We start from the raw sequence: 26,505 nt of genomic DNA, 5'->3' as shown, positions 1-26,505 counted from the left end.
AACTGACAGTGTGGTCACAGTGGTCTCACAGTCCCCCTCAACTGGAATTTTTTTGGGGAGGTAGGGCACAGACGAACCAGTAGGCTGCTGTTGTATAACTGACTGCCGCCAGCCATCATACCATAGGGCATGAATTGTAATTCATTTGGCCCCTACCCATAAGGATTTCTGATCACGTGTCTCACTAATGAAAAAATGTAAAACACCCCTGGACAAAATGGTCATTTTTAGCTTTAAAGTAACTTCTCTGAGCCTCAGTTTCCCCATTGGTAAAATCACTAATCTCTGAGGCATTCTAGTTCTACCACTGTATTCACCTGGGTCCATACTAGGCAGGAGAGTGATGACGCTGTAGTAGGAACCTGACTCAGTGCACTAAGACAGTGGTTTGTGTCTTTCAGATTCGAGACCTGAAGGCTGTTGGGAAAAAATTTGTTCATGTCATGTACCCCAAAAAAAGCAATGCCCTCTTGAGAGATTGTGAGTATCAGGTTTTCAAGATTACATTCTTTCTGTTGTAGTTCTGTTAGATTTTTAGTAAGGGAAAGGTGTTGCAGGAACATCCAACATTGCATGATTTCCAAAGAAGTTATAAGAGATCTCTAGGAAGAAATGGTGATCTGCCAAGAGTGAAGTGCTCAAGGTGTAGAGTTTCTCCTGCACATTCACATCCTTTCTGGTGAGGCACTGAGCCACTAAGGCATTTTGCACCGGTAGACCTACCTAACTGCTGACTTCAGAGAAGCGGCTGACCTGGGATAAGGACATGTGGAAAGAGACAGATGGTACCTTGGGCTTTATAGGAGCTCATGGAGACAGTGGGATGAACAGTCAAATCCCCCCACCCCATCCCCCCCATCAAACACCTACTATGTGTAGAAGGTGCAAAGATAAGTAAGGCAGGGTGTGTGCCCACAAGGACCTAAAAATTGAATATAAATGAGATTTAATAAGAAGCATCTTGACATACTGGAAAGGTCACTGGATTTGTAGTTAGGTAGTTGTGTGACCTTGGACAAATCACTTCCTTTTATTGGGCCTCAGGCTTCCTCTCTAACACATCAAAAGTTTGGTTGGGATAATTTCTAATTACCTTTTACCTTAAAATCCTGTGTTGCCTTACCTAGAGCTGGTAGGGGTAGGCCGTGGACCTTGATTTCATTAGTATAGGGCAGGGGTAAGGAGCCTGCTGCCTGGAGGCCACATGTGGCCCTCTAGGTCCTCAAGTGCACCCTTTGACGGAATGCAAACTTCACAGTTCAATCAGAGGGCCACACTTGGGGACCCAGAGGACAAGAATTTGTTGTGTGAAGTTTGAACTCAAAGGGCCTCACTCGAGGACCTAGAGGGTCACGTGTGGCCTGGAAGCCGCAGGTTCCCCACCCCTGTTATAGGGAAATACCAAGTGATATACCCTGTACCAGTGTGGATCAGCTGGAACTTCTCCTCTTAGAGAGTTCCTCCCAACTTGAGGGTGTAAGTGAATTTTGCCCAGGGTCACATAGCTCAGCCCTGGGACTTGAACCCAGGCCTTCCTGTCTTTGGCCCTTTACCTTCCCAAGCAGTTTACATCAGTTTACATCAGTCAGAAATCATTATTGTTATTTGAAAAATCTGCCCCCCCCCTCCCGCCACCAATGTCTTTTACCATTACAAAGCACTTTCCCAAAGTGAATTATTAGCAAGTGAATAGATTGCCCTTCTTTGGGCATTTCTCTCCTAGGAAGTTTGCTTCTGCAGCCTGTGACTGCTTCATTCTTTGGGGAGGGCAGTTATTAAAACAGTGTTTTAGTAGCCTGGCAAAATAATTCTGCTTGTCTTCATTTTTCTTCCTCAAGGCCGTCACTGTGTGCTCGCTGTTGGTGGGGTTGTTTTTTGTTGTTGAAATCTGCTTTTGATGTCTTCATGTCCCCTGGTCAGAACAGTTAATTTAGAAAAAGCAGGCAGAACTTAAGTTCAGCACAGGTTCAGCTTATTGAGCCCTGCTGGACATTAGCCACAACCCAGTTAGGGAAAAGTACCATGGCCTGACCCTCCAAGGAAGCACGTAGGTTGTGGGAGGCAGGGGCTGGTGGTGGTGGAGAAGCCCTTCTGGGTATAACCTTGGGCCCCCAGACTGGCTTCTCTCTGCTGCTGGGCTGCTTTTCTTTTGGATCTCCCTCCTAGGACTGACAAAAGCTTGAGTAGAGCTTTTAAAAAAACATTAAGTTAACAATTAAGGCCAATTAACAAAGAGACTTTTAAAATATCATTTAGTTCTGATCATTGTTCTTTAATTCATTTTTTAAAAGTCCTGAACCTAGCTTTTTTATGTAATTGAATGGCTTCCACTTGCTTTTTACAAAGGGGGCGGGGTGGAGACCAGGGAAAGGAATGGGCATTTATTTAGCACCTACTATGCCTCACACTATACTAAGCCCTTTATACAAATACTATCTCATTTGATCCTCACTACAACCCTGGGAGGTAGGTGCTATTATTACCCGGATTTTAAAGTTGGGAAAACTGAGGCAAAGGTTAAGTGACTTGCCCAGAGTCATAGAGCCGTTGTCTGAGGCTGGATTTGGATTCTGGGCTCCCCTGACTGGAGGCCCTGCACTGTGGCATCCCCTGGCTGCTTCAGACATTTTGCCTACAGAAAGAAATATGTATTCTTAACAAACACTTCTCTTCCCTTTGGTATGTGAGATTGAGGGTAAGAGGCCATGTGGCTGGTAGCTAGAGGGCCAGCCAGCCTTGGTTTCAAGTGCTACCTCTGACAGTCTGTGGCCCTGAGTGAAGATCATCTTGTGACTCCGGCATCTCGTTCAGACTGTAAATTGCAGGCAAGTTACCAGTGTGTGCCAGTGGAGGGAGCTTTCACACCAGGATTAAGTGAGAGGCCTAAACCAAACCCAACCCAGCCTGAGCCTTGAGCTTGGGTGTAGGTCTCTACCTTTTTCAGGTTAGTTGGGATGTGGACTTGAAGCAGTGCCTTATGGACATACAAGATTATTAATGAGGGTGAAGATGGTATTTTATTTGTATTAATGGATTTTGAAATTTCCAACAAGGTTTTACATGTATCTCATTTGATCCTCAAAACAGGCCTATGAGTTAGGCAGGGCAGATGGTATCCCTGTTTTCTGGATGAGGGAACTAAGGCTTGGAAATAAGCTTCGGCAGAAGGCCATGCGTTTATAGGTGGCAGAGACAACTCTAGGCCAGCTTGCTGGCTCCTGAAGTGATTTTGGTGCTTACCACTGGACTGTGTGGTTCATTAGGTGGGAAGAGAATCACTCAACGTGGGGATGAGTCCCAGAAAGGCAAAGTGCCAGGTGGAAGAGGAAGAAGTAGATTCAGTGGAACAGAGTTAGAAAGAGTGAGCAAGGGAGCACAGTAGGACAGTTTCAAGGGACCACAGTAGGACAGCTTGGGTTCAGTCTGGCAGGGCTTCCTTGATGGCCAAATCTCAGGAGTGAGAGTGCTTGACATGGCTGGTGGGCCAGAACGTACCAATATCAGAACATACTTCCTTTTTTTGCTAAATCCAGTCTAATGCTTCTTGTTTTGCCTTGTAGGGGATCTCTGGGGTCCTTTGGTCCTTTGTGTTTCACTGGCACTGTAAGTACTCATTTCTTCCTTTTGAAGTAAGTCTTTCCAAGCCATCGTGGGGTTTCAGAATTGAGGAAGTATTTGACTGACTGATTTCACTTGGAGCATTTTCATCACGTTTGCATAACACCAGCGCCCACTGGGTGATGTCTTCTTTAGGTCCCTAAATCTGGATAGTCTTTAGCAAGCATTGCAAACCCATCCATAGAAGTTTCTAGGGTTATCATTCCTCCAACCATACCAGTCATTCTTCATACCCCGTGTTAGCCATACCTGCCTTCCAATTGTCCTCTCTCTCATTGTCCTGAGAAAACTAAACATCTTTCTATAGATCAGCATAAGTATAAATGAAAATCTTGCCAACTGAGAGAGAGAAAATTCAAGAGAGGGAGCACACAGTGTTTGTAGCAGATAAAATGGAACCCAGCCCGATACATTTGATGATCGTTCGGTGGTTTGTGGCCTACGGCAAGTCTCCAACTTTTTCCACCCTCAATCTATATGAGAAGCTTGTCAAGGGAGTGCAGGGGACATTTGGTAAATTACTGTTATCCTATTGAAATTATTCACAGTTTTTTTTTCTTCTGTACATGTATGTGAAAAACCCTAGAATTTATTGCCTTTCTTATTGATCAGGGGCTAGGGTAAGCTATGCTAAAACCCAAGGAGTATGGGGACTGACAAAGGTTGGGAACCCCTGACATTTTGTGTATGTGTTTATATGGAAGGGAAGGCTAGAGAGGGAAAAAGGTAAGAAGGCCTTTGTCTCATAATCTAATCAGATTCTGCCAGCCCTTTGACATACACAGTACATCTAATGACATAGAGGATAAAGTCCTATCAAACGCTGGACCTGAACCCAGGGCTTCTGACTCTGCTGCTTACTCTGTGACATTGGATAAGTCACTTATCCTTAGTTTCTTCATTTGCCACGTGGTCATGATAAGGTTATGACCCCTGGGCAGGTCATTGTAAGAAATTCCAAAAGATATGCTATTATTATCATCCTGATTTTGCACATGAGGAAACTGAGGCAGGTTATGACAGTTTAAAGAGATAATAAGTGCTTTAACAGTTAAAGTACTATAAATGTCAATTGATATTATCAAGTAAGTTAATTTCTATAAAGCAGGAGCTCTTAACCTTTTTGTGTCACAGACTCCTTTTTGCCAGTCCGGTGAAGCCTATGGGTCCTTCATCTGAATAATGTTTTGACATAATTGAAGAAAATGTTCAATTTCAGAGAGAGGGTAGTGAAAATGAAGGCGGCATTGCTTTCCTGTTCAAGGTCCTGCACGTACACCCCCAGCCTAGAAATCCGTCCACAGAGCCCAGGTTAACAACCCGTGATGTAAAAATAAAGTAAGGGGGTCTTCCTATCTGTAACCTAGTGAGCTTGACTTTAGTTCCTGGCAAAATTTGAGAACCTGTTATTAAAGAGGTAGTTTGGGAGTGCTTAGGAGTGGAAATGATCACTTACACAAACAAGCATAGGTTCATCAAGAACAAATCGTGTGGCCTAATGTCATTTGCCATTTTTGTTACTCGGGCTGGCACACTGGGAGTGTGCCAGAGTGCTGGAATAGCTTCTCAGCCTGATTAATTGGGAAAAGTCCAAATGCCTGGTTTTCAAGGAGCCTTTTGACAAAGCTTGCGGATGAGATAGAGACATGTAGGCAAAGTAATATTGGAGTTGGCGAGATTTGGCACTGCTTACAGGCCCAGGCCTACAGGTGTTAATTAGCAGAATCCAAATCAACACTTCTATCAGGGACTGGGATGAAGGCGGAAATGGCTTTTAGGTGTCCCTAATGCGTTGGCTAACCGAATTAAGGCTCCCAAATGTCCCCAGGTTAGTGTTGGGCCAGATCTAGGCAGAGGGACCGGGACAGGCCTTGTGATTGATTTCCTTGGGGCAGACAATTTGTGGGTGAAGAAGGAAGCTCCCTTTGCCAACTAGTGCAGTGCAGCACCTTCTGCACAACCTAGTCTTATCTAGGGCAGCAATGCTCAATCTAAGAATGGGGTCCATAAATGTTAATGAGGGACTCCCTTTCCAATGAAGGTGGGCTCATTCTGAAACTTCCCATCTTCCAGAGGTACCTAGGGCCCTGAGAGGTTTAAGTGACTTCCTGTGGTCACACTTCCAGGATGTTTCAGAGGCAAGACTTGAGCCTAGTTTTTCCCGACTCTGAGGTCAGCTTCCTACCCACAATGCAACCCTGCTGATGAGATCACAGCTCTAATATTTTTAATTTTTAAAAAAAATTTTGAGCAGATTAGTAGCTCATTTAAGTGACCTCTAAGTAAACAAATGAAAGATTATGCCTTTAAATGAAGTTCTCTTTATTTTTGCTAAACATCAGTGAATACAGATCTTTCCATTTAGAGGTAGCTAGAACTGAGACCATAACCCAGGAGTTCCCAATAAGTCACCTAGCAACAGGGGTCTAGGAGCTCAAGCCTTGGGTCACATCACTGCCTTGTGGCTGTAACACAGAGTATTTGAATTGGGATGCACCTAGGCATAGCTAGTCCAGCCTTATTCTTTTACTTATGAAGAACCTGAAGCCCAGAGAGGGAAACTGATTTGCCTGAGGCCATCCAGTGAGTAAGCGAACGAACTAGATGAGGAGTCAGGCCTCTCTCATCTCTCCGCTTATCACACTGCATCCCCTGAAATGGAGGTTCATGAGCAGAGTGTGGCCAGAGGACTCTGACCTGCTGGCTCTTGGAGCCACCCCATTACCCAACAATTTCAAGTTAGCTGGCACTGGCCATCTCCAGGCCAGGGAGAAGCTACTCCCTCCTCCCCCCACCTTGGATCCCTCTCATCCTGCAAGGCTTAGATCATGCCTTTCTCATTTGCCCCAACTGCTAGTGCCCTCATTCCCCAACAACCTTGGTTTTCTTCTCTTTATGTTTATTCTCTGTATTTTTATATAACCTTGTTATCTCTGCTGTTAGAACGTAAGTTTCTTGAGAAAAGTAGGGGTTGTCTCTTGGGCTTTTGTGTCTGTAGCATCTAACACAGGGCCAGGCACGTAAAAAGTGTTTAAGAAATATGTGTTGATTGATAAAAACTGTCCAATTAACCCTGGCTTGGTCCTTTGCTTTTCTGCCCTAGGATGCTTCAGGGAGGCTCTGCGGATAGTAAAGAAGATGGAGGACCCCAGTTTGCTGAAGTTTTTGTCATCATCTGGTTTGGTGCAGTTGTCATAACACTGAATTCAAAACTTCTTGGGGGGACCATGTGAGTATTGGGGAAATGCTTAAAGCTAACCTCTTTTCTCTCCTTTCTATGTGGCATATCTAGAGTTCTGGCAAATCAGACTGACATTGCTGGCTAGTCTTTGAAAGGGAGACCCTCCCTGCCAAAGAGATATCTCTCTCTCTCTCTCTCTCTCTCTGTCTCTCTCTCTTTCTGTCTCCCCCCATCTCTATCACTCTCCCTCCCTCTCCCCCCCTCCCTCCTTTCCCCCCACATACATACATATGTATGTATGTGTGTGTGTGTGTGTGTGTGTGTGTATATATATATATATATGTATGTATGTATGTATGTGTGTATATATTCATCACCTTTGAAGGTCACTGGGGGAAGAAGGGTTCCCATTCTCCAAGGTTGGGAGGTAGCTACAGTTGGTAGTTAAAGAGGTCATTTAATTAGGAGAAAAAACTTGAAGAGGAAGTGAGCAGAGAACAGAAATGTTTTCATGAATTGCAATACCTTTTTTTACACTAGAGCTTGGGGCAGACCCAACCATCTGGAGTAGGTCTGCCATGTTCTAGCAAGCTCTTATTACCTTGTGTGCTTGGTATGGGTCTTCCAGGTTGTAGCTGAGTCTCTGCAGTGATGGGCTTTGACTGTCCTGATGAATAATTAGTTATTCTTTAATTTTCTGGCTTTGTCTTTTCCTCAGATCGTTCTTTCAGAGTCTCTGTGTCTTGGGTTACTGTGTCTTGCCCTTAACGGTGGCTATGCTGGTGTGCCGACTGGTACTTCTGGCTAGCATGGGGCCTGTCAACTTCCTTATCCGGCTTATTGTGGTGATTGCGATGTTTGCCTGGTCCACCTTAGGTAAGAAAACATCAATTCTCTGATTCCCCAACAAGACAGAATGTGGGTTAGAGCTAAAAATATGTGTGGGAGCTCTACACTTCATGAAGACAGATGTTGGGGTCTCAGGTAACATGGGATTTGGACCCAAGACTTGGGCCAAAACCTTGGTATCTCTATGACCAGGGGCTAGTCATTTAGCCTCTCTGGGCCTCAGTTTCTTCATCTTTAAAATGAAGAGCTTAGACTAAATGGTTTTTAAGGGTCCATACTATCTTTAGGTCTGCAATTCTGTTTGTGACCTTGGGCAAATCACATTTCCTCTCTGGACTTTGGTTTTCTCCTTTGTAAAATGAGGAAATCAGAGTAGATGGCCTCTAGATCTAGGATTCTATGAGCTTTCAAATAGGACTCTTGCACTGGCGGCCTCATAGCTTTGTCATGAGAAAAGGGCTCTATAAACATGAAAATGCTATAGAATCATTGCCCGTTTTGATCTTAAGCTCGTGACCAGTGCTTTCCTATAGACAGGAGCTTTCTGCCATCGGTACGTACTAGTCAGAGCATATCCCACCTACTAAGGAGTAGGGACATAGCCTTTCAGGGTGAAAAGCTCATCTTTTTAAAAATAATGGACAAGCAAGGCTCTCTCGTGCTAAACCGAGTTAGGATCCTAAAAAGGCTTAATTAGCTCTAACCCAAGGAAGGTTCCCTTCAAGATGAGGCAGACTGCACTACCAATGGATGCTGCCTATTCTTAGTGTCACTGATTTAGAGCCGGAACAGACCTTAGAGATCAGAGTCCCCTCAGTTTCCAGAAGAGGAAACAGGCCCAGGGAGCTTGGAACTTGTCTCAGGCAGTAAATAGGAGATCTGGGATTCAAACTCAGGTTCTCACGTGTTATATCCAACATGCTTTTGACCACACCATGCCAGTGCTGTTGCTTTCACATGCTCAGAATTTACTGAAAACCCAAAGCCCCCCTGGAAGCTAACGAGCCTGATCTTTTGAAGTTTGGTGAGACCTCGCTTATGTAGATCACAGTCAGGATTTTTGAAAGGCCTTCTAAGCAGCCAGAATAGAGGGGACAAGATCCATGCACTAAAATTGCATGTGAATCTCCTTTGACCCTCATTCAGTCATTCAATGAGTGCCTCCTATGTGCCAGGCACTGTGCTGGGTACTCAGGATATAGAGACTAAAATGAAACAAGAAGATTACATAGAGAAAATAGATACCAGATGGTTGCCCAGAGAGGACCTGCAGTTGGAGGAGAGAGCAGGCAAACCTTCATGTAGAACATGGGACTTGAGTTGGATCTCAAAAAGACAAAGGAGTGCTTTGAGGCAGAGAGGTGAGGAAGGAGACCATGGTAGGCTTGGGAGATGGGTGGTCACGTGTGAGGAAGCGCACCAAAGCCAGTCTGGCTAGATTAAAATGTGGGGAGGAGACAACAGCTAATAAGGCCAGAAAGTTGTGTAAGACAGATAGCACTAACACACAGGATGGCTCTTGATCTGGTTGAATAGGAAAGACAGCTTCAAAGGGGTTAATAGTCTTACTTTATTCTAGTCTAGTCTTCTCACAAGGGTTGCTGATAATGAGCACAGACTCTTCCAGCATTCCCTAATCACCCTTCTCGCAGAGGCTGGCAAGAAGTGGGGCAGCAGCCCCTATGTCTCCATGGGGTCAGTTGAGACAGGTACAACTTGTACACTCCCCTAGGCCAGTTGAAGCAAACACAGATTCCGCCCTCCCAAGCCTTGATGGGGGCCGATCAAGGCACACAGCATTCCCATTTGTTTATTCAACCCTAAGGGTTCCCCACCTCACTGAGCAGTGCCCACCTGCTTTATAGGGCATCAGACTAAGAAGGCATATTGCCAACAATAGCCTCACCAAGTTTACATCACCTTATCCCTGTATCTCATTGCGCAGTTGCAGTGGACGTTTACAATTTAAGCACAAATGTTTATATTATTTATCAGAGTGCTGTCTGTGCAAATGTGGTGTAGACATGGAGATGTTTTGAACCATGAGCCTGGAAAACAGAGATTGTTATGGCCATAGATCCTGAACTCTAACAAATAACAAAAAATCTACTTTACACACACTAAAATCCACCTTACACTAAAACCCGCTTTCCAGGTAGGTTGGGGCCAGTTTGTGAAGAACTCCAGATGGGGAACAGAGAAGTTAATGTTTCATCCTGGAGACCTAGGTTGTAAGCCTGAGTGACTTGGAGAATGGTGGTATCCTTGACAGTAACGGGGAAGTTAGAAAGAAGGAAAGATTTTAGGGAAAAGCTAATGGGTTTAGTTTTGGACATGTTGAGTTTGAGTTGTCTATAAGACATCCAGTTTGAGCTGTTCAGTAGACAATTACAGATGGCAAACTAGAGGTTGAGGAGAGAGGTTTAGGGCTAGCTAAGTAGGTCTAGGAATCATAAGCATGAAGCTGATAATTGATCCGTGAGAGTTGGTGAAATCAAGTAAAATAGTATAAAGAGAAAAGGGAGTCTAGGTGGACAAAGGAGGAGAGTGGAGCCAGTGTAGAGGTGATGGCCTGGGAAAGGACTGAGGAGTAGAGCGATTGAATGGGGCAGAAGGAGAAGTGGATTGACAACAAGTTGGGATCAGAGGAAGGAATTTCCAAGCTCATCAACATGCATGAGGATCACTTGTAGGTGATGATAAGATCAACAGTATGATCGTCTTGTGTATAGCTGAGGTGAGGTGGAGGAATGGGTTGTGGAAAATGAGAAGCTTCCCAGTAGGAGCTGGTAAGTTCGATTGTTTGAGGGAATATCGGTAATCTATGTTGAAATTCCCCAGTATTAGGGCAAGAGAGCAAGACTGTGAGCCAGACACTGAATGCATTGAAAAAGGATGACTGTGTCCTGGGGTGGGGAGATGGCAGCCACCAGAATCTCAATTGAGTGACAAACATGGATTGAATGCAACTCAGAGGAGTAGACGTTATTGAGGAATGCTGGTAGAGCAAGAGTCTGAGAGTGGTCATAGTCGTGGGGTGTGAGTGAAAGTGCAGCCACTGCTGGGAAGGATCCCCTGAGATGGGTTGTCATCAGGAGGGAGCCTGTGTCAGTGGGAGGAGTGAGAAAGGAGAAGGTTTCTGATGAAAGCAAGTTGGTTACCTATGGAGTGAGCGTTGCAGAGTGTACAGTGGAAGGGCCGGGTAGATCTCTGGTGGGATGTTGATGGGGGGGGTTGAATTGAACAGGATGGGACTAAGGGAACGAGTAGTGGTGGGGATTGGTGGGAATGGGGAACAGCTATGGTCCCCTTTGCAGTCCATCCTCCACATTGCTACCAAAATGATCTTCCTAAAGCTTACAACTGTCCTTGTCATATACCCGTCACACTCGAATTCAGTGATTCTGTGTTACATTAAGCAGGGCACCCCAAATGAGGAAAGCCCAATAATCTTGCCCATTTTAGTATGAGACAAATAGCCCAGTATAATTCAGTAGATCCTGAAGGCATTGCTATTTATCAAAGAACAGTACATAGCCCTTCAGTGATGACCCTGGATAAGCAAGAAAAGATGTTGTTTTGTACTCATTCCTTAGGTTGGCAGGGAAGTGAACTGTCCTAAATTTTGGGAAGAAAATGGCTAAAGGCCAGAATATTTTAGTACTATTAAGAAATCTCTTCATTCCCCCAGGATTCTAAACATCTGAGGTTGACTGACCTGTTTTTGAGATCCATCATAGTTTTAGCTCCTAGGGTTTATTCAGTGTTAACTCTGGTGACTTGAGAAGCAAAGTGATCCAGTGGGCAGAACTCTGGCCTTGGAATCAGGAAGGCCTGGGTTTGAATCCTGTCTCAGACACTAGTTAGCCCCCTCCCCAGGCCTCAGTTTTCTCCTCTGTAACGTGACAGCGTGAGGGGGCTAGACTCCATGACCTCTAAGGGCCCTGCCAGCTCTAGAGCCAGGACTAACCTTTGTCAATTTGGTTTTTGTTGTCCTTTAGCATCCACAGCGTTCCTGGCTGATAGCCAGCCTCCAAATCGAAAAGCCCTTGCTGTTTACCCCATCTTCCTCTTCTACTTCGTTATCAGCTGGATGATTCTCACCTTCACACCTCATTAAACCAGGATGCAAGAGAAGTCAAAGAGCCCGAGCAGAACCGAAGACTCCAGCTCCGCTTTGGGCCTTTGCCTCCCATCTCTCCTTTCTCAACTCTCAGAGGGAGCCTGGACGTGGTGAAGGGGTGGAGGTGGCGGTAGGGGTTGGGGGGCAAGAGAAAGCCAAGGTCATGCAGCAACACCAGCATACCAGCATGTTGGGAAAAAGCAGTTGCTTGGCAGGGGTCCGTACTTTGATTTTTCTTAATGTTATTCTTTAAAATACACGTACAGTCAAAGTACTAGCCTGCTCAAAGATTATGGTTTGGTTCGCTGTGTGTGTGTTTGTGTGTGTGTGTGTGTGTGTGTGTGTGTGTAGATGGCTACAGGAATGACATGGTGATTGATTACACATTGAGTTGGAGACCAAAGTTAAGTTCAGACCAGTTCCCATACAGCTTTCTCTTTCAAACATACTGCCTTATCACCATAGGGTGTATTTCTCTTTTGACAAGGGAGGGGGATCTGTCTTTTTGTCTTCTTCCTTTCCTTTTTCTTTTTCCCCTTTTTGAATATGTGGAGGAGAAGGGGAGATACATCAAACATGCGGAAAAGGAAAACACTAATTGAAATTCAAGTTGTACTCTCAAGAATTTGGCTAGAAATCGTTTTCTTTTAAAAGCACATATGAAGAATCCTGTCTTATTTGGACCATGTAAACCTCGGACTGTCTCTGTGCATATGCATACTGCAGTCATGCCATGTGTTCTAACAAAAGCATGCCAACCTCTTGGTAGCACTCCAGCTCCTTATCTTACTCTTTAGCCCTGAATGTGCATGCTGGGTTATTTGGAGCCAACGTGGCATTTTCCTTGGCCTAAAGCAATCAGTGTTTAAAACCCTTGAACTTAGGCTACTAGAAGACTTTTGAAAACTAAGGCAGGTCACTAGTGCACATTTGTATCACTGTTTAATAAGCACATTCTCTTAACTGCAAAGTGGGATGTTTGGAATATAGTTGAACTGTAAGGAATTCCTCCCTCCCAAATGGAGTCTCTCCTGGTGGCAGGAACTTTAGAAGGTACAGATGAAAACTAGGATGGGGTTTTAAAACCCACAATGGCATCTCATGTCTTGATGGCTGCTTGATAAGGGAACTCAGAGAGAGACTTTAGGATCTCCTGGGTCATTAGCTGTAGTCTCTTCACAGAAACAGGAGCACATATTTCATTGGACCTCTTCCTGGTAGGGGACAGCAAATGGTTTCCTTTAGCTGTCGACTGGATTTATTTGTAAAGACAGCTCAACTCTTCTTTAGCTGTATACTCTTTGCCCAGCTTTGCTTGTGCTCTTGGATATTTGTCCTACAAGGATGGCAAGGCCTTTCAGAAGCACTTGAAGGCTAGGCTGGCCTAAGACGGGCTCTGAACCATTTGGGGGCTCCTTTAAAGGAGAGGCCTAGGCTCCTCCTTTCAGCGACATTGCACGCTGGAGAGCAGTGGCTGGCGAAAATCCATTCTGTAGGAGGGCATTCATTGCACATGCACAGTAAATTCTGTAGATGACCATAACTTAGCCCATGCGTTTTCTGTGTCGTAGACCTTGTTTAGAATAGCTTTCTATTTAAAGGTGAACCATATATAAATTTGTACTGAGTAGAATAGTTTCATTCCCTACATTAGCCTAAGAAAAATGGTCCCTAGACTGACCAGTAGCAATAAAGACCTTGTTAAAAATGAGCTTTCCTCTTTTCCAGCCCAGGTTAGAGTTTTGCTTTCTCTATTTTTATTTATTTATTGCAGTTCACCCTTAAATGCTTATGTAATTTTCCATGTAAAGACAAATTCAGCACTTAAGTCTTGACCTAGAAGTTATTTTGAACCAATGAAGTGGATCCTAACTTGTTCACACTAAGAATAGCTCTTCCTTTAGAGTTCCTCATAATCAGTCCTGACAATTATGTGAATTTATTTTGAAGGAAGGACTGTTTCCTGGGTCACCGTTTTTTCAAAGGGAAGGAAGGAAGCCTATTCTGATACGCATTTTACTCAAAGTCTGAATATTTGGTTGGAAAAAAGTAAAACCATGACTTTTTGGTTTTGCCTTTCTGTTTTTTATAACTTTTCTTATGTTTCAACATATCTTGTTCTGTGTTCATTGGTTGCTGTTAGGTAACATGGGTGACTTCTTGAACAGGGTGGTTTTTACTTTCTGATTTCGTTCACTAATAAATTTGTTTCTTTTTTCTTTAGATTTGAAAGTTTAAAAAAATGGAGGTGGGTCAGTCTGGGGTCTAAAATCTTTCTTTAACAAATGTGAAATGCTGAGGCCTTCAGAGCTGGTCCAGTCTATGGGCCAGAGCCTCTGGAAGCCAGAACCCTTGTTTGTCCTTTTCCTGATCGGGTCCAAACGCAGAGAAGCTTGGTACTGTCACTGTAGAGCATGGGATGGCAATGCGCACGTGCAGCAGCAGTCTAACTGCTTGTGAGGCCAAGAATGGCTTGGCACATCTTTTTGAGATAAGATCAGACTTAGGAAAGCAGTCGTTTGATGCCAACATGATTGAGTGTGCAGCTGGGTCTTTCAAAAGGCATTGCTTGGCTAGGAGTTGTCCTTCCTTTGAGAAACTTGTTGTGCAAGGTGGGCTCCATCATTTTGTCGTTGTGGAGGGTGGCCAGTACTTGGCTGTATTTCTCACATCAAAGTCCACCAAAAGCATAGTGGGGTTTATTTAAAGTACACTCGGTAATCATACTGCCCAGCATGAGGAGACTATTCCTTTGATCATTTATTCCTCCAAATGGACATCTAAGATCTGGCATTTCTTCTTCCTGAATAACCTCAAGCCTAATAGACATTTCTGTAAAGGCAAGCAAAGTTTAACGGCCATGTGTTGCAAGAGCTGGGCTTTTTTTTTAAACACTTCCCATGTTGAATCCAAAGTGGACTATTAGATTCTGAAAGAACTTTGCAGTGGACTCTTAGAGTGCTCTTAGGCTCAGAGGATCAGAGATTTGGAGCTGAAAGCGATCTCAGAAATTAACTAGGTCCACCTCATTTTGCAGAGGAGGAAACAGACCTAGAGAGGGGAGATGACTTGCCCAAGTCAACACATGTATAAATAGCAGGGCCAAGATTCAAACCCAGGTCCCCTGACTGTACTCTTTCTATTGTAAGTGCTGCATTTGTAGATGACATGAATTTTAATTAGAAATCGATTCTTTCTATTAATAACTAAGCTTGACTCTGAAGAAGAGAGTAGGCAAGGTACTGCCTTCTCTTCTTTACAGAGACCAGAGACAAGGGAAGTGGAGCGTTACCTGTACTCGATGTCAGACTGTTGATGTGTTAGTTTTGCTAAACTGCCTTTTCTTTGACACATATTTTTTTGTTATAAAGGGTGGCTCTCTGGGGGTGGGGGGGTTATATTGGGAAATGAAAGTGATGTAAAAAAAATCAATAAAACATTTTTAAAAGTCAATCTGGGAAAATTTCTAATTATTTGGAGCATTTCAATATGTAAATAGCCAGTATGGGACTATTGATTTTAGCTTAATTTAATACCAGCTAATGGGGTATACTGCAAAAGAGCGCTAGATTGGGAGTTGGGCAGTTTGGAATTGAATACCTGCCCTGTCTACTTAACCTTGAGTGAGTCATTTCTCCCTGGGCCTCAGTTTCCTACTCTGTCATATTATGATTTCTAAGATTTTATCCATCTCTGCATCCTATGATTCTTCTCATAGGCTCATAGATGTTGAGTTGGAAAGAGTCTTAGAGGCCTGCTAGTCATCTCATTTTATACAAAAGAAACAGGCCCAGAGAGAGCTAAGCTCGGTCACGGGATCCTAGATTTAGAGCTAGAAGGGTCTGGAGAAGTCATCTAGTCTATCGGCGTCAAACTATAAATAGAGGCAAACTGGACCACGAAATCATAAATAAATAGATGGCATGCTGACTTAGAAAACCACATACCAACATCAGCTATGCCCTATTGCATTTTTATATACTTTGTTAAATATTTCCCAATGATATTTTAATCTGGTTTAGGTTGCACTTGGGAGTGTTGTGGGCTCATGAGACCTGGTGTTTGACACCTCCAGTCTAGTCCAGTCTCTTCATTTTTCAGGTGAGTAAGGGAGCTTCAAGGTTGTATTGCCCAATGTCACAGAGATAAGTGGCCAAGCTGGGATTTGAACCTGGGTTCTGTTTGTGAATCCAAGGTTCCCTCCACTGCCTCTCCCCTCTCTACAATCTCCTGCAATCTCACACCCACAGATTCAACTACTGCCCCTGTAGGTGGTCCTCGGGTATTTGTTGTTTTTTTTTTTCCAGTGTCAATCTCTCTTCTGAGCTCCAGACTTTTATCTTGGTTGTTCAGCTGTATCTGATTCCCTGTGACCACATTTGGGGTTTTCTTGGCAAAGGGACTGGACTGGTTTGCCTTTTCCTTCTCCAGCTCATTTGACAAATGAGGAAACTGAGGCAAATGGGGGTGAGTGACTTGCCCAGGGTCACAACAACTAGGAAGTGTCATGAGGTCATATTGGAACTCAGGAAGAGGCTGCCTGACTGCAGGTCTGGCACTCTATCCACAACTAGCAGCCCCAGCCTTTTTCTCTTAACTACGCCACAACACAGCAAACCCATATGGCTGAAACAGCTTACCTTCGGCCTCCATGTGGCCTCTTGATTTTACTGTTGCTGTCTACAGTACCATACTTCTAGGTTGCTCATAATTGTAGCCTCAGGGCTGCTTCTCCCCTCACTCCTCATATCCACTCAGTTACCAAATTTGGTCACTTCTACTTTGGTCACATCATTTACATTTGTTATCTTTTCTTATTTGTTACCCCCCCCACCTAGGTAATTACAGTATCTTAATAGATCTTTCCACCTAGTCTAAGTTGTCCTTGTTGCTGCCAGAATAATCTCTAAATACGGCTCTAGTTAGGTCATTCCTTGGCTCAACCATCTTCATTGGCTCCCTGTTGCCTCCAGAGTCAACTTCAAGTTCTTTAGCCAGACATCCAATCTCACCTCAGGTTATTTGTTACTTTTCTGATCTTAACCATTCTTCACATGTTATACTCCCATCCAATTGGACCACTCAGTCCACCAAAATGCTCTACACTCCTGAGGCTCAAAATGTGCCTTGTGCCTGGCGTCTCCTCCCCATCCTTGCCCAGTTCAAACCCCACCTCCTCAGTGAAATGTTCCTTGGTCAGTAATGATCTTCCTCCTTGGGCCTAACCCTTTGTTTTGGGATTGTAAGGACATGAATCATAGATTTAGAAGATTTAGGAAGTGACTAGAGGGCATTGAATCCAATTCCCTCATTTTGCAGAAGAGAAACAGTGGTGTCAGAAGGTTAGGGTCCAAATCCCACATGTGATGCTTGAATATTACCCATGTGACTTGGAGTAGGTCACTGCCCCCTCCCTGGGCCTCGGTTTCCTCATCTCTAAAATGATGGACTAGGTAGCCTCTGAGATCCTCTCCACATCTACATCTATGATTTTTTCAGTGACTTGCCTAGGGTTATACAGTAAGTGTCTGATGTAGGATTTGAACCTGTGACTCCCAAGTCTAGCTTCTATCCACTGTACCACATTGCCATCTTTGTAATGCACTTAAGAATATTGTCTTTGTCTTATACTCCTGCTAGTCTGAGGACCTTCCCTTCCCCTGCCCCAGCCCTCCAACTTAGAGGCCAAATGAGCCAGCAGGAGCAGACTTTAGCAAGCCCTTTACCTCTTCCATTGCACAGTTCCCACCAGGCACCGCACATTTGCTCTTTTTTTTGGAAGGGGGAAGGCAAACCAATTGGGGTTAAGTGACTTGCCCAAGGTCACACAGCTAGTAAGTGTCTGAGGCCAGATTTGAACTCAGGCCCTCCTGACTCCAGGGCCGGTACTCTACTCACTACACCACCTAGCTGCCCCATGCTCTTTTTAAAGAAAAAAAAATTTTATTCTGAGTTTAAACAAATTTTTTCCACATAGAACACAAAAAGATTCTGAAACTGAATTTCCTTTTCATAATAAAAGTCTATAGCAGATTCTACATAGCATTTCCAAAACTCTCTTGCCTTATGAACTCTTATGTGAATTGTTTTAAAAAAATGTTTTTTCCAATGGCCCTCCCCATCCCTACTGAAAACAGAGAAAGAAAGGGAGGGAAACCCCTTGTAGTCAATTAAGCATAGTCAAGCAAACTGAATCTACATGGTAGCCATGTCCAAAAATGTATGACTGCATCTTGATGGACACTGCCTCTTGGCTGGATGCTAGAACCACACCCCAACTCCTTCATCCCTCCCCACTTTTGTCTGAGACACCCCAGAGCCCCACTCCCTGATCTTGGGCCTGCTACTCCCTTCCCAATAGTCATTAGTCAGTGGCCATCTGCTCTGCCATTGCTCCCAAAGGCTGGGCCTTACCATCTGCCCTGCTGCTTTGCCTGCATGAAAGCAACGCGTGAAGAAGCGTTTATTAAGCACACTCCTACAGCTAATAACAACTGATTGATATTGTGCCATCAACAACATTGATATGGTGCCATACCATCAGTGGTGGGATTTGGCTGGTTTGCAGAACTGGTACCTAATTTTAGGTTGAGTTAGCAGGGGCGGGGCCAGTGCCCACCCCATCAGCAGCGGTGGCAGCGGTGCCTCAGCTCGGTTCTGTGGAGAACTGGTATTTGAATCCCACCACTGCATACCATGTTGTATATACCACGTAAGACGTACTGGGCTTACAAATAGAAAATCAGGACAGTCCCTGTTCTCCATGAGCTCTCTTTCTAACACGGGGAGATGACACACGGGGGAGGTTTTATCTGCAGGTTACAGAAGCAAAGCGTATGGTTGTGCATTTTCTGTGATGTAGCTGCCATTGAAAATGAAGTTTCTATTTCCTACCAGAGACTCAGTACCAACCACCTGGCCTTTCCATCTGCCATGAGGCTGAACACCGCCCCCCCCTTTATGTGTTGCCTTCCCTAATTAGAACAGGAGCTCCTTGACAAACAAGAATTTTCTTGATTCTCTATTTGTGACCCCAATGCTTTGCATGTAGTAAGGGCTTAATAGAAACTTTTCTATTCCATCCATTGAGATAAAAATACATAAGCATGAAATTAGAAAAAATACAAAAGAATATGGGGGTTTCGAAGAAGGAGAGATCATATCTGGTTGGAGGTGGGGAGAAATTAGGGAAGGCCCCAAGGAGGAGGAGACATTTAAGATGTTGCTTGATGGATGAATTTTTTTAAGTTTTAAAATATTTTATTAAATTAAAAAAGTCTTCTGTGAAAGGTGAGTTTTGATTGGCATAGATGGAAGGGGCAGGGATTATATTCTAGGCAGAAGGAACAGTATTAGCAAAGATATGGAGTCAGGAAAGCAAAAGGGTGTTTAGGAAATCTCATCGTATATGCTAAGTTGGTATATATTAAAGCCTAATGTTTTATAAACTTACTGAAAATCAAAACTGAGGAGAAAGAGTTCACTATTTAACAAAACGTACTTGTGAAAATGGTTTGGCAATTTGGTAGAAAACGAATTTAGAGACACATACTACGCCATACACCCCAGTAAATTCCAGATGGTTGAAACACTTGAATGTAAACAAAAATGGAATAAAATATCTATTTATCTCAACTGTGGCTTGTCTAGCTGCTAAAAGTTAGAAAGACTGAAACAAAACCAGTAATGGACCTCAGGTTAGATTCTCAGGGCCGGTAGTGGGAAGGTGGGCACGTGTAGGAAGATAAATACATACAAAATATGTGCAAAGTAAAGTGGATGGTGCTTTCATGTTTTTAACACCAATACTCTTCCAGTGACGTCATTGAATGTCACAGTCTCCAAAGAACCAAAGTGGATGACCTAAGGAAGCGGTGGCACATTGCCAAGGAAGAAGTATGCAACTTAAATCGGTGTCGAAAAACTGCCATCAGATTGGGTACTGGTTCAAAAATGGGTCTACCAGTGGAACAACATACAGAAGCTAACAAACTCAGTAAACTAGTGTCAGGTAAGTCCAAAGCCTCCAGTTACTGGAAGAAATATCACTGTTGAACCAAAAATACCTGGGGAATAGACTTAGACATAAAAAATAATGTAATTCAATGAGAGGACCAAGGAAGAAATAACCTTTCAGATCTATGGATAGGAGAAGATTTCATGATTAAAGAAGACAAAATAGATTAACAAAAATGAGGAAGTTTTGTTATATAAAATTAAAAGGCTTTGGCATAAACAAATCTAAGGTAGTTAAAATTAGAAGGGAAACAGGTAACTGGGGGGGAAAAGTCTTTGCAGAAAGTTTTGTCTGGTAAAGATGTCCTCCCCAAGATCTGTCCGGAACTGATTTCCACTTCTGAGAATGTTATTTTCCAATGGAACGGCCAAATGGTCTGTAGCCCACGTCCTCCATTGGTATGCATGGGTGAACCACCTTTGGGAGATTAATGGATGGACTCCTTGTTCCACAGGATGAAGGGATGTAGTTAGATTGCAATCTGTACCATGGGAGATAGTGTCCACATTGAGGCAATCATAGTTCCATTACGTATTCAAGATGTTATGTAACCACATCTCACATCTTAGATTGAGAAGGTAGGAATTAGTTAGTAATTCTACCTACTATTTGCCTTTTTCTGTGAGTTTATGATTAAGAAAAAAGCTATGATATACTGGAAAAAACCTTTTAATTGAATATATTACCTTTCTTTCCTTATTTAGTATTTTATTTTCTCCAAATTACAAGTAAAACAAAATTTAACATTTGTTTTTAAAATTTTGAGTTCCAATATATTACCTTTTAAAAAGCATATTCTGGGGGTTTTATTTTTAATTTTTAAACATTTTATATTTTAAGATTTAAAAGTTCCCAAAATACCTTATAAGGGAGAAGGAGATGGGGTATTCAATCCAACAGAACTGAGAAAAATGCCCTTTCTTGTTCAGTTGATTCAGTCGTGTCTGGCCCTTCAAGACCTCATTTGGGGTTTTCTTGGCAAAGACATTGGAGTGGTTTGCCATTTCCTTCTCCTGTGGATCCATTTTGTCAGGCAATCAGAGGTTAAGTGACTTGCCCAGGGTCACACAGCTAGGAAGTGTCTGGGGCTAGATTTGAATTCAGGTCTTTAGACCTGTCTCTAGACCCAGTGCTCTGAGCTATTGGCTCCCTTTAAAAATGCCCCACCCTACCTTCTTTGCAAAGGAGGGAGGCAATGAATAGAGAATATTGTATATACTGTCATCAGGCATGGTTGAAATGTGACTCAATTTTTAATTGTTCCTCGTTACTAGGGATGGCTCATGGGGGGGGGGAGGTATATTTAGAAATGAAGAATATGTAAAAAAAGATAGCAATCAAAATAAGACATTAAAATACAATGGACAACAGATATATTCTGTTACTTTATGTTCAATTTTGTAATGCTTTAATATATATTTGAAGATTATTAACTTATTAGAAATATCCCATGGGAGACAAGGATATGGGATATTCACACAATTCAAGCAACGTTGATTCCGTGTATTATGTGCCCAGCACTCTTCCAGATGCTGGAGCAACAAAGACTGTGTTGAAACCAGCCCTGCCCTCAAAGAGTATCGATTCTACTGGGCGGGGAGGGAAGAGGGCATGACAGACATGCCAGTAATTGTTTGAGCAGACCTGTGATTTCACTGATATTGGGAATTCCTGAATGAACAGACCCCCTCTACCGATGCAGATGGCACCTCCTTTGCGACTAAGAGTGGCCTGGGGGCACTGAGAGGGTGATTGGCTTGAATAGGGTCACATGGTCATACGTGTCAGAGGCAACACCTGAACCCAGTTCTTCCTGACTAAACCTAGCTCTGTAACCATTATACTACACTGCCTCCTGTCAAGTAAGTAAATCGTAAGTAATTTCAAAAAGGCAAGAGTCCTATTGGGGGGGCATTTCTGCAAAGGTCTTGTGTAGAAGGTGGCACCTGACAAGAAAGCTTAAGATTCTACGGGGCCAAGGTGAGGAAAACATGCCATGTAGGCAAAGGTGTGGAGGCAGGAGATAGGATGTCATGTGTGACAAAATGAAACTGAACTCTGAGTAATTCTAATGACCAAGTTTGACCCTGAGGGAGAGATGAAAAAAGTGCCTCCCTCTCTTCTTTGCTAAGGTGGTATACTATGGGTGGGAGATAGTGCATATACTGTCATACTCCACTGATATGTTGTTTGGTTTACAAAGAAAAATGAGGCATGAGGATGTTCAGGAATGAATAAAAAATAAAACAAATAATAAATAATAACAATATGTAACATTTATTATATTGCAGTCTGTATTTATTATATTATATATTGTAATAATGTTATAATAATAAATAAAATAAAAGACATCGTAACATGAAAAGGAGTGTCATTTACACCAGGCAGCAGTGAGCAGATCAGCTAGACTAGAATGGAGAGTGCATGAAGGGAATTGGATGAAATGTGACTGAAAAGGGAAGCAGAGTGGAGTGGAGGGAGTTTTCAATATTGGACATTTTGTGTTTTATCCCAAAAGCAATAGGGAGCCAGTGAAGGCTTTGGAATATGGTGGTCAGATGTGTGTTTTAGGAATATAAACTTGGCAGCTGTGTGAAAGAGGGGTGGGAGAGGGGAATTTGTAGGAAAACTGATTTGGAGGCTAAGATGATATGGTGGGGGAGGGAGGAAGAGGGAGAGAGGGAAAGAGAAAGTGAAGAGCCAGGGATGACTCTTTGTCTCATTCCATGACTCCTTCACTCATGGGGACCAGTAGGAGACAATGCTGTAAAGGAAGAAGCCATGGTCCTCTCTCTCCTCTGGTGCCATATGGCCCTGTGAAAGGACCTCAGTCCTTGGCCTTTGCCCGTATTCTTTTCCTTTTTGGGGTGAATAAGACTGTAGCCTCAGGTCTTGTGATTTCAAAAAGTTGGTCAGCTAGGCAGCGCTGCGGTGGATAGAGCACCAGGCACTCAGTTCAAATCCAGCCTCCGACATTTACTAGCTGGGTGACCCTGGGCAAGTCACTTCACCCTGTGTGCCTCTGTTTCTCTATCTGTAAAATGAGCTGGAGAAGGAAATGGCAAACCCCTCCAGTATCTCTGCCAAGAAAACCCCAGAAGATTCAGATGCAACTGAAAATGACTCAAGAACAACAATGAAACAACAGGAAGCTCTTGTCTCTAGTACCTGGAGTGGTCCCTTTGTGGGGAATTTATGGGAGGACATGGACAGGAGTCCCAAAGCATGGGCATGAATCACTGGATTTTCACCTGCATGTTAGGAGTTCCCAAATCCTTGAGATCATGGATCCCCTTGGGATATTTGACCATATGTAATTAAATGTGTACATGGTGATTCTCTTCCCATCCCTAGAATGTAAGCTCCTCGAGGACAGTGGCAGTTTGGTTTTTGTCTTGGCTGTGTAGCCTCAGGCAAATAACTTAACCTTTCAGTGCTCTGGGCAACTTTGTAAGGATATAAGCTTCAGAGAAGGGACCAAAATGCACTGGGAGGGGAGTTTCTTCACCAGAGAGTTCTATCTACTATCAGTCTAAATCCTCATGCCCAGTATCTGGCACGCAGTAGGAACTTAATGATGCTTGTTGATTGCTGCTAACTCCCTGCACAGGTATAAACTTTTCTTAGAACTTTGGGGCTCCTGGACAAAGTTAAAGCACAAGACTCATACTCATAGGATCAATAGTTGGGAGATGCCCTCATCTAATGACTTATTTTGCAGAGGGAGAAACTGAGTCTCAAAGAGACCTGACTTTACAGAAGATGTAGTAGGGATCTTTGGACCCCAAGTGCCGGTGCTCTTCCCATCATATTCCACTGCCTGTTATTGCCTTCTTTTCCTAACCTTTCCTGGGAGGGTGAGGGAAAGAACAAACATTAAGCACCTACTATGCAGCAGCTACTATACTAAGTGCTTTTTTGATCCTTGTAACAAATTCCAAAAGATATGCTATTATTATCATCCTGATTTTGCACATGAGGAAACTGAGGCAGAATGACCTGCCCAGGGGTCTAAGGCTGGATTTGAACTCAGATACTTTTGACTCCAGACCCAGCACTCTATCCACTGAGACACCCTAGCTGCCTATAGCAAAGGCCCCTTGGGCAGCTCAGGGCTTTTGAATGGGACCCTTGGTCCTGCTTCCACATTGGCCCAAGTGGCATTTCCAAGATGGAAGCTTTGTGAATAAGAACCACAGTGCCATTGGCTCCAATCCCTCAGCAATAATTAGCATCTCCGGGCTGAGGACTCCTGACACTCCACTGGTTCTGGGTACGGTGTTCAGCGTTCAGGCCCACCAGGGGGCGCTCTAACAGCTATATATGTGACATCCACACATTGCCACCAGGTTCTCCTAACTCCAACTCCAGCAAGTGAGCCAATGCAAAAAACTACAATTTGTTTAAAAGAAAAGGCAAAAACAAAATAAAACAAAACAGGAAAGAGGGGCCTGAAAGCAGGTGAAGAAGCTTTCCATTGGTTGAAGTGGCATTTCTAAAATGCCTTGGGATTTATCAAGCATGCTACACCCATCCTCACAAAAAACCTGAGGATAGATAGGAAAAGTAGTTATTACTCTCATTTTACTGTAGGGTAAACTGAGGCCAAGAGAGAGTTAGTGGCTTGTGTGAGATCTTCCATAGGCCCCTAGACCTAGAGTTGGCAGGGCCTCAGAGACTGTGCCCTCTGACTCCTTCCTGTGACTCTAAGAGAAACTGAGGCCTAGGAAGCTGAAGGGACGACTATGAGATCACCCACAGGCTCCTTGGCCTCGACCTGACAAGGCCTTCATACTCCTTAGAGTACAAGCTCCTCCTGTGACTGTAGGGGAAACTGAGGACAAGTGAGCTTAAGGGACTTTTGTGAGGTTACCCACAGCCTTCTTGGTCTAGACCTGACAAGGCCCTCAGAGGCCTTAGACTCCAAGCCCTTCTTGTCACTGTAGAGGAAAATGAAGCCTAGACAACTGAAGGAAACTCTATAAGATCATGACCAGGCTCCTAGGCCTAGACCTGACAAGGCCTTCAGACTCCTTAGAGTACAAGCTCCTACTGTGACTGAGGGGAAACTGAGGACAAGGGAGCTATAGGGACCTTTGTGTGGTCACCCACAGGCTCCTTGGCATAAAGCTGACAATACCTTCAGGCTCTTAAGAGTCCAATTCCCTCCTTGGACTTTAGGAGAAACCGAGGCTTAGAGAACTAAGGGGACTGGTTTAAGGTAATTAACAGGGTCCTGGGTCTAAAACTGACAAGGCCTTTGATTCAGAGCCTCTCCTGTGGCTGTAGGGTAAACTGAGACCTAGGGAGCTGAAGGGACTGGTGTGACATCATCCACAGGCTTCTAGGCTCCTAGAGGTAACAAGGAATTTGGAGACTTGTCCAAGACCCTCCTGGGCATTTAGGGAAACTGAGGCCAAAAGAGCTGAAGGGACCAGTGTGAGATCACCCATAGGTTCCTAGATTCATGCCTGAGAAGACACTTAGAGGCCATTCAATCCATCCTTTGCATTTTACTGAGGTGGAAGCTGAAGCCCAGGGTGGAGAAAATGACTTTTCTAAGGTCATACATACTATCATAGAATCATTGATTTAGACCTGGTAAGCAGACGTGTCTGTTGAGGGCTTGCCCACGTGTCTGCATTCTACAATGGGAAAGCAGGAGCTGGCTAGTTAATTGACTGGCCCTTTTTCCACGTTAAGAAGTAGGGGTAGTATTTGAACCCAGATCCTCTGACTGCAAATCCATTGGCCTTGCCCAGGTACCCTGGCGCCTTTTTGAGACTGTTCCCTCTGGGTAGAGTTAGCTCTGGCTGTCACAAGCCCCATAGCTTCAAGCCCTGAGTGAACCAAGACAGACGTTTGACCTCAAACTCACTGGAGACTGTTGGTGCATGGGCCCCGCCCAGTGCACAGCAGAGCCACACTCTGCTGCCCTTCCCAGGCTAACAAACTGCCCAAAACAACTAGCATGGAGGAGGTGGAGCCTGGCCTCCCTGGTTCGATAAGGGGCCCTTTAGACTCCCTCAGCCCACCTGTAAACCTGTGATGGCCACAAAGAGGGAAGACAGAAGGCAGGGTTGGAAGCAGTGGGAGCCAAGCCCAGAAGTAAGGCCTTAGCAGAGGCTCTAACGTTCTGAGTGGGCAAATATAGGGGAAGAAATGGGGAGAGGCCTCTGGGTAGAGGAATGTTCTGGCCCTGGAGCGAAGAAGGCCTGGGCTCTTCTGTCACCTACTATATGGGTGACCTTGGATCAATCACTCAACCTCAGTCTTACATTTCCTCACCTGTTAAATGAGGAAGTTAAATTCAGGGGTGGGGAACCTGTGGCCTTCTAGGGCCTCCGGTGTGGCCTTTTGACTGAGTCCAAGTCTGACAGAACAAATCCTTTTATGAAGGGGATTTGTTCTGTGAAGTTAGGATTCAGCCAAAGGGCCACACTTGAGGACCTAGAGGGGATTTGTTCTACGAAGTTTGGATTCAAAGGGCTACACTTGAGGACCTAGAGGGCCACATGTGTCCTCAAGGCTGCAGGTTCCCCACCCCTGAATTAAATTGTCTCTTAGGCTCCTTCTAGCTCTAAACTCATGATACTATAAGTCCAATTAAATTCAATAAACATTTAATAGACATCTGCTATGTAATTATATTAGCTAGAATTTATATAGCACCTACCATACACTGAGCACTGTGCTAAGTGCTTTTTATAAGCATTA

The 26,505-nt window shown here is 44.0% G+C and overlaps 1 protein-coding gene across 1 annotated transcript; it reads left to right on the top strand.

Moving 5' to 3' along the window:
• The first annotated feature begins 406 nt into the window (after positions 1 to 406).
• YIPF6 (Yip1 domain family member 6) lies at positions 407 to 15,227 on the top strand. The gene is made up of 5 exons (XM_036740625.1): positions 407 to 480; positions 3,561 to 3,603; positions 6,722 to 6,847; positions 7,518 to 7,675; positions 11,650 to 15,227. The coding sequence occupies exons 1-5, from the start codon at positions 444 to 446 to the stop codon at positions 11,766 to 11,768; spliced, it is 483 nt and encodes a 160-aa protein (XP_036596520.1). The 5' UTR covers positions 407 to 443; the 3' UTR covers positions 11,769 to 15,227.
• Positions 15,228 to 26,505: the final 11,278 nt, after the last annotated feature.

The sequence above is a fragment of the Trichosurus vulpecula genome, unplaced genomic scaffold (assembly GCF_011100635.1).
Source record: "Trichosurus vulpecula isolate mTriVul1 unplaced genomic scaffold, mTriVul1.pri scaffold_101_arrow_ctg1, whole genome shotgun sequence".
Classification (NCBI taxonomy): domain Eukaryota; kingdom Metazoa; phylum Chordata; class Mammalia; order Diprotodontia; family Phalangeridae; genus Trichosurus; species Trichosurus vulpecula.
This window is presented reverse-complemented; position numbering and strand designations above follow the sequence as displayed.

What these genes read in the sequence shown, in the direction of transcription:
- YIPF6 (XM_036740625.1), top strand. Translation starts at nt 444, where the DNA reads ATGTACCCCAAAAAAAGCAATGCCCTCTTGAGAGATT. An exon ending in CAATGCCCTCTTGAGAGATT is followed by an intron (nt 481 to 3,560) that starts GTGAGTATCAGG and finishes TTTGCCTTGTAG; the next exon opens with GGGATCTCTGGGGTCCTTTG. An exon ending in GTTTGCCTGGTCCACCTTAG is followed by an intron (nt 7,676 to 11,649) that starts GTAAGAAAACAT and finishes GTTGTCCTTTAG; the next exon opens with CATCCACAGCGTTCCTGGCT.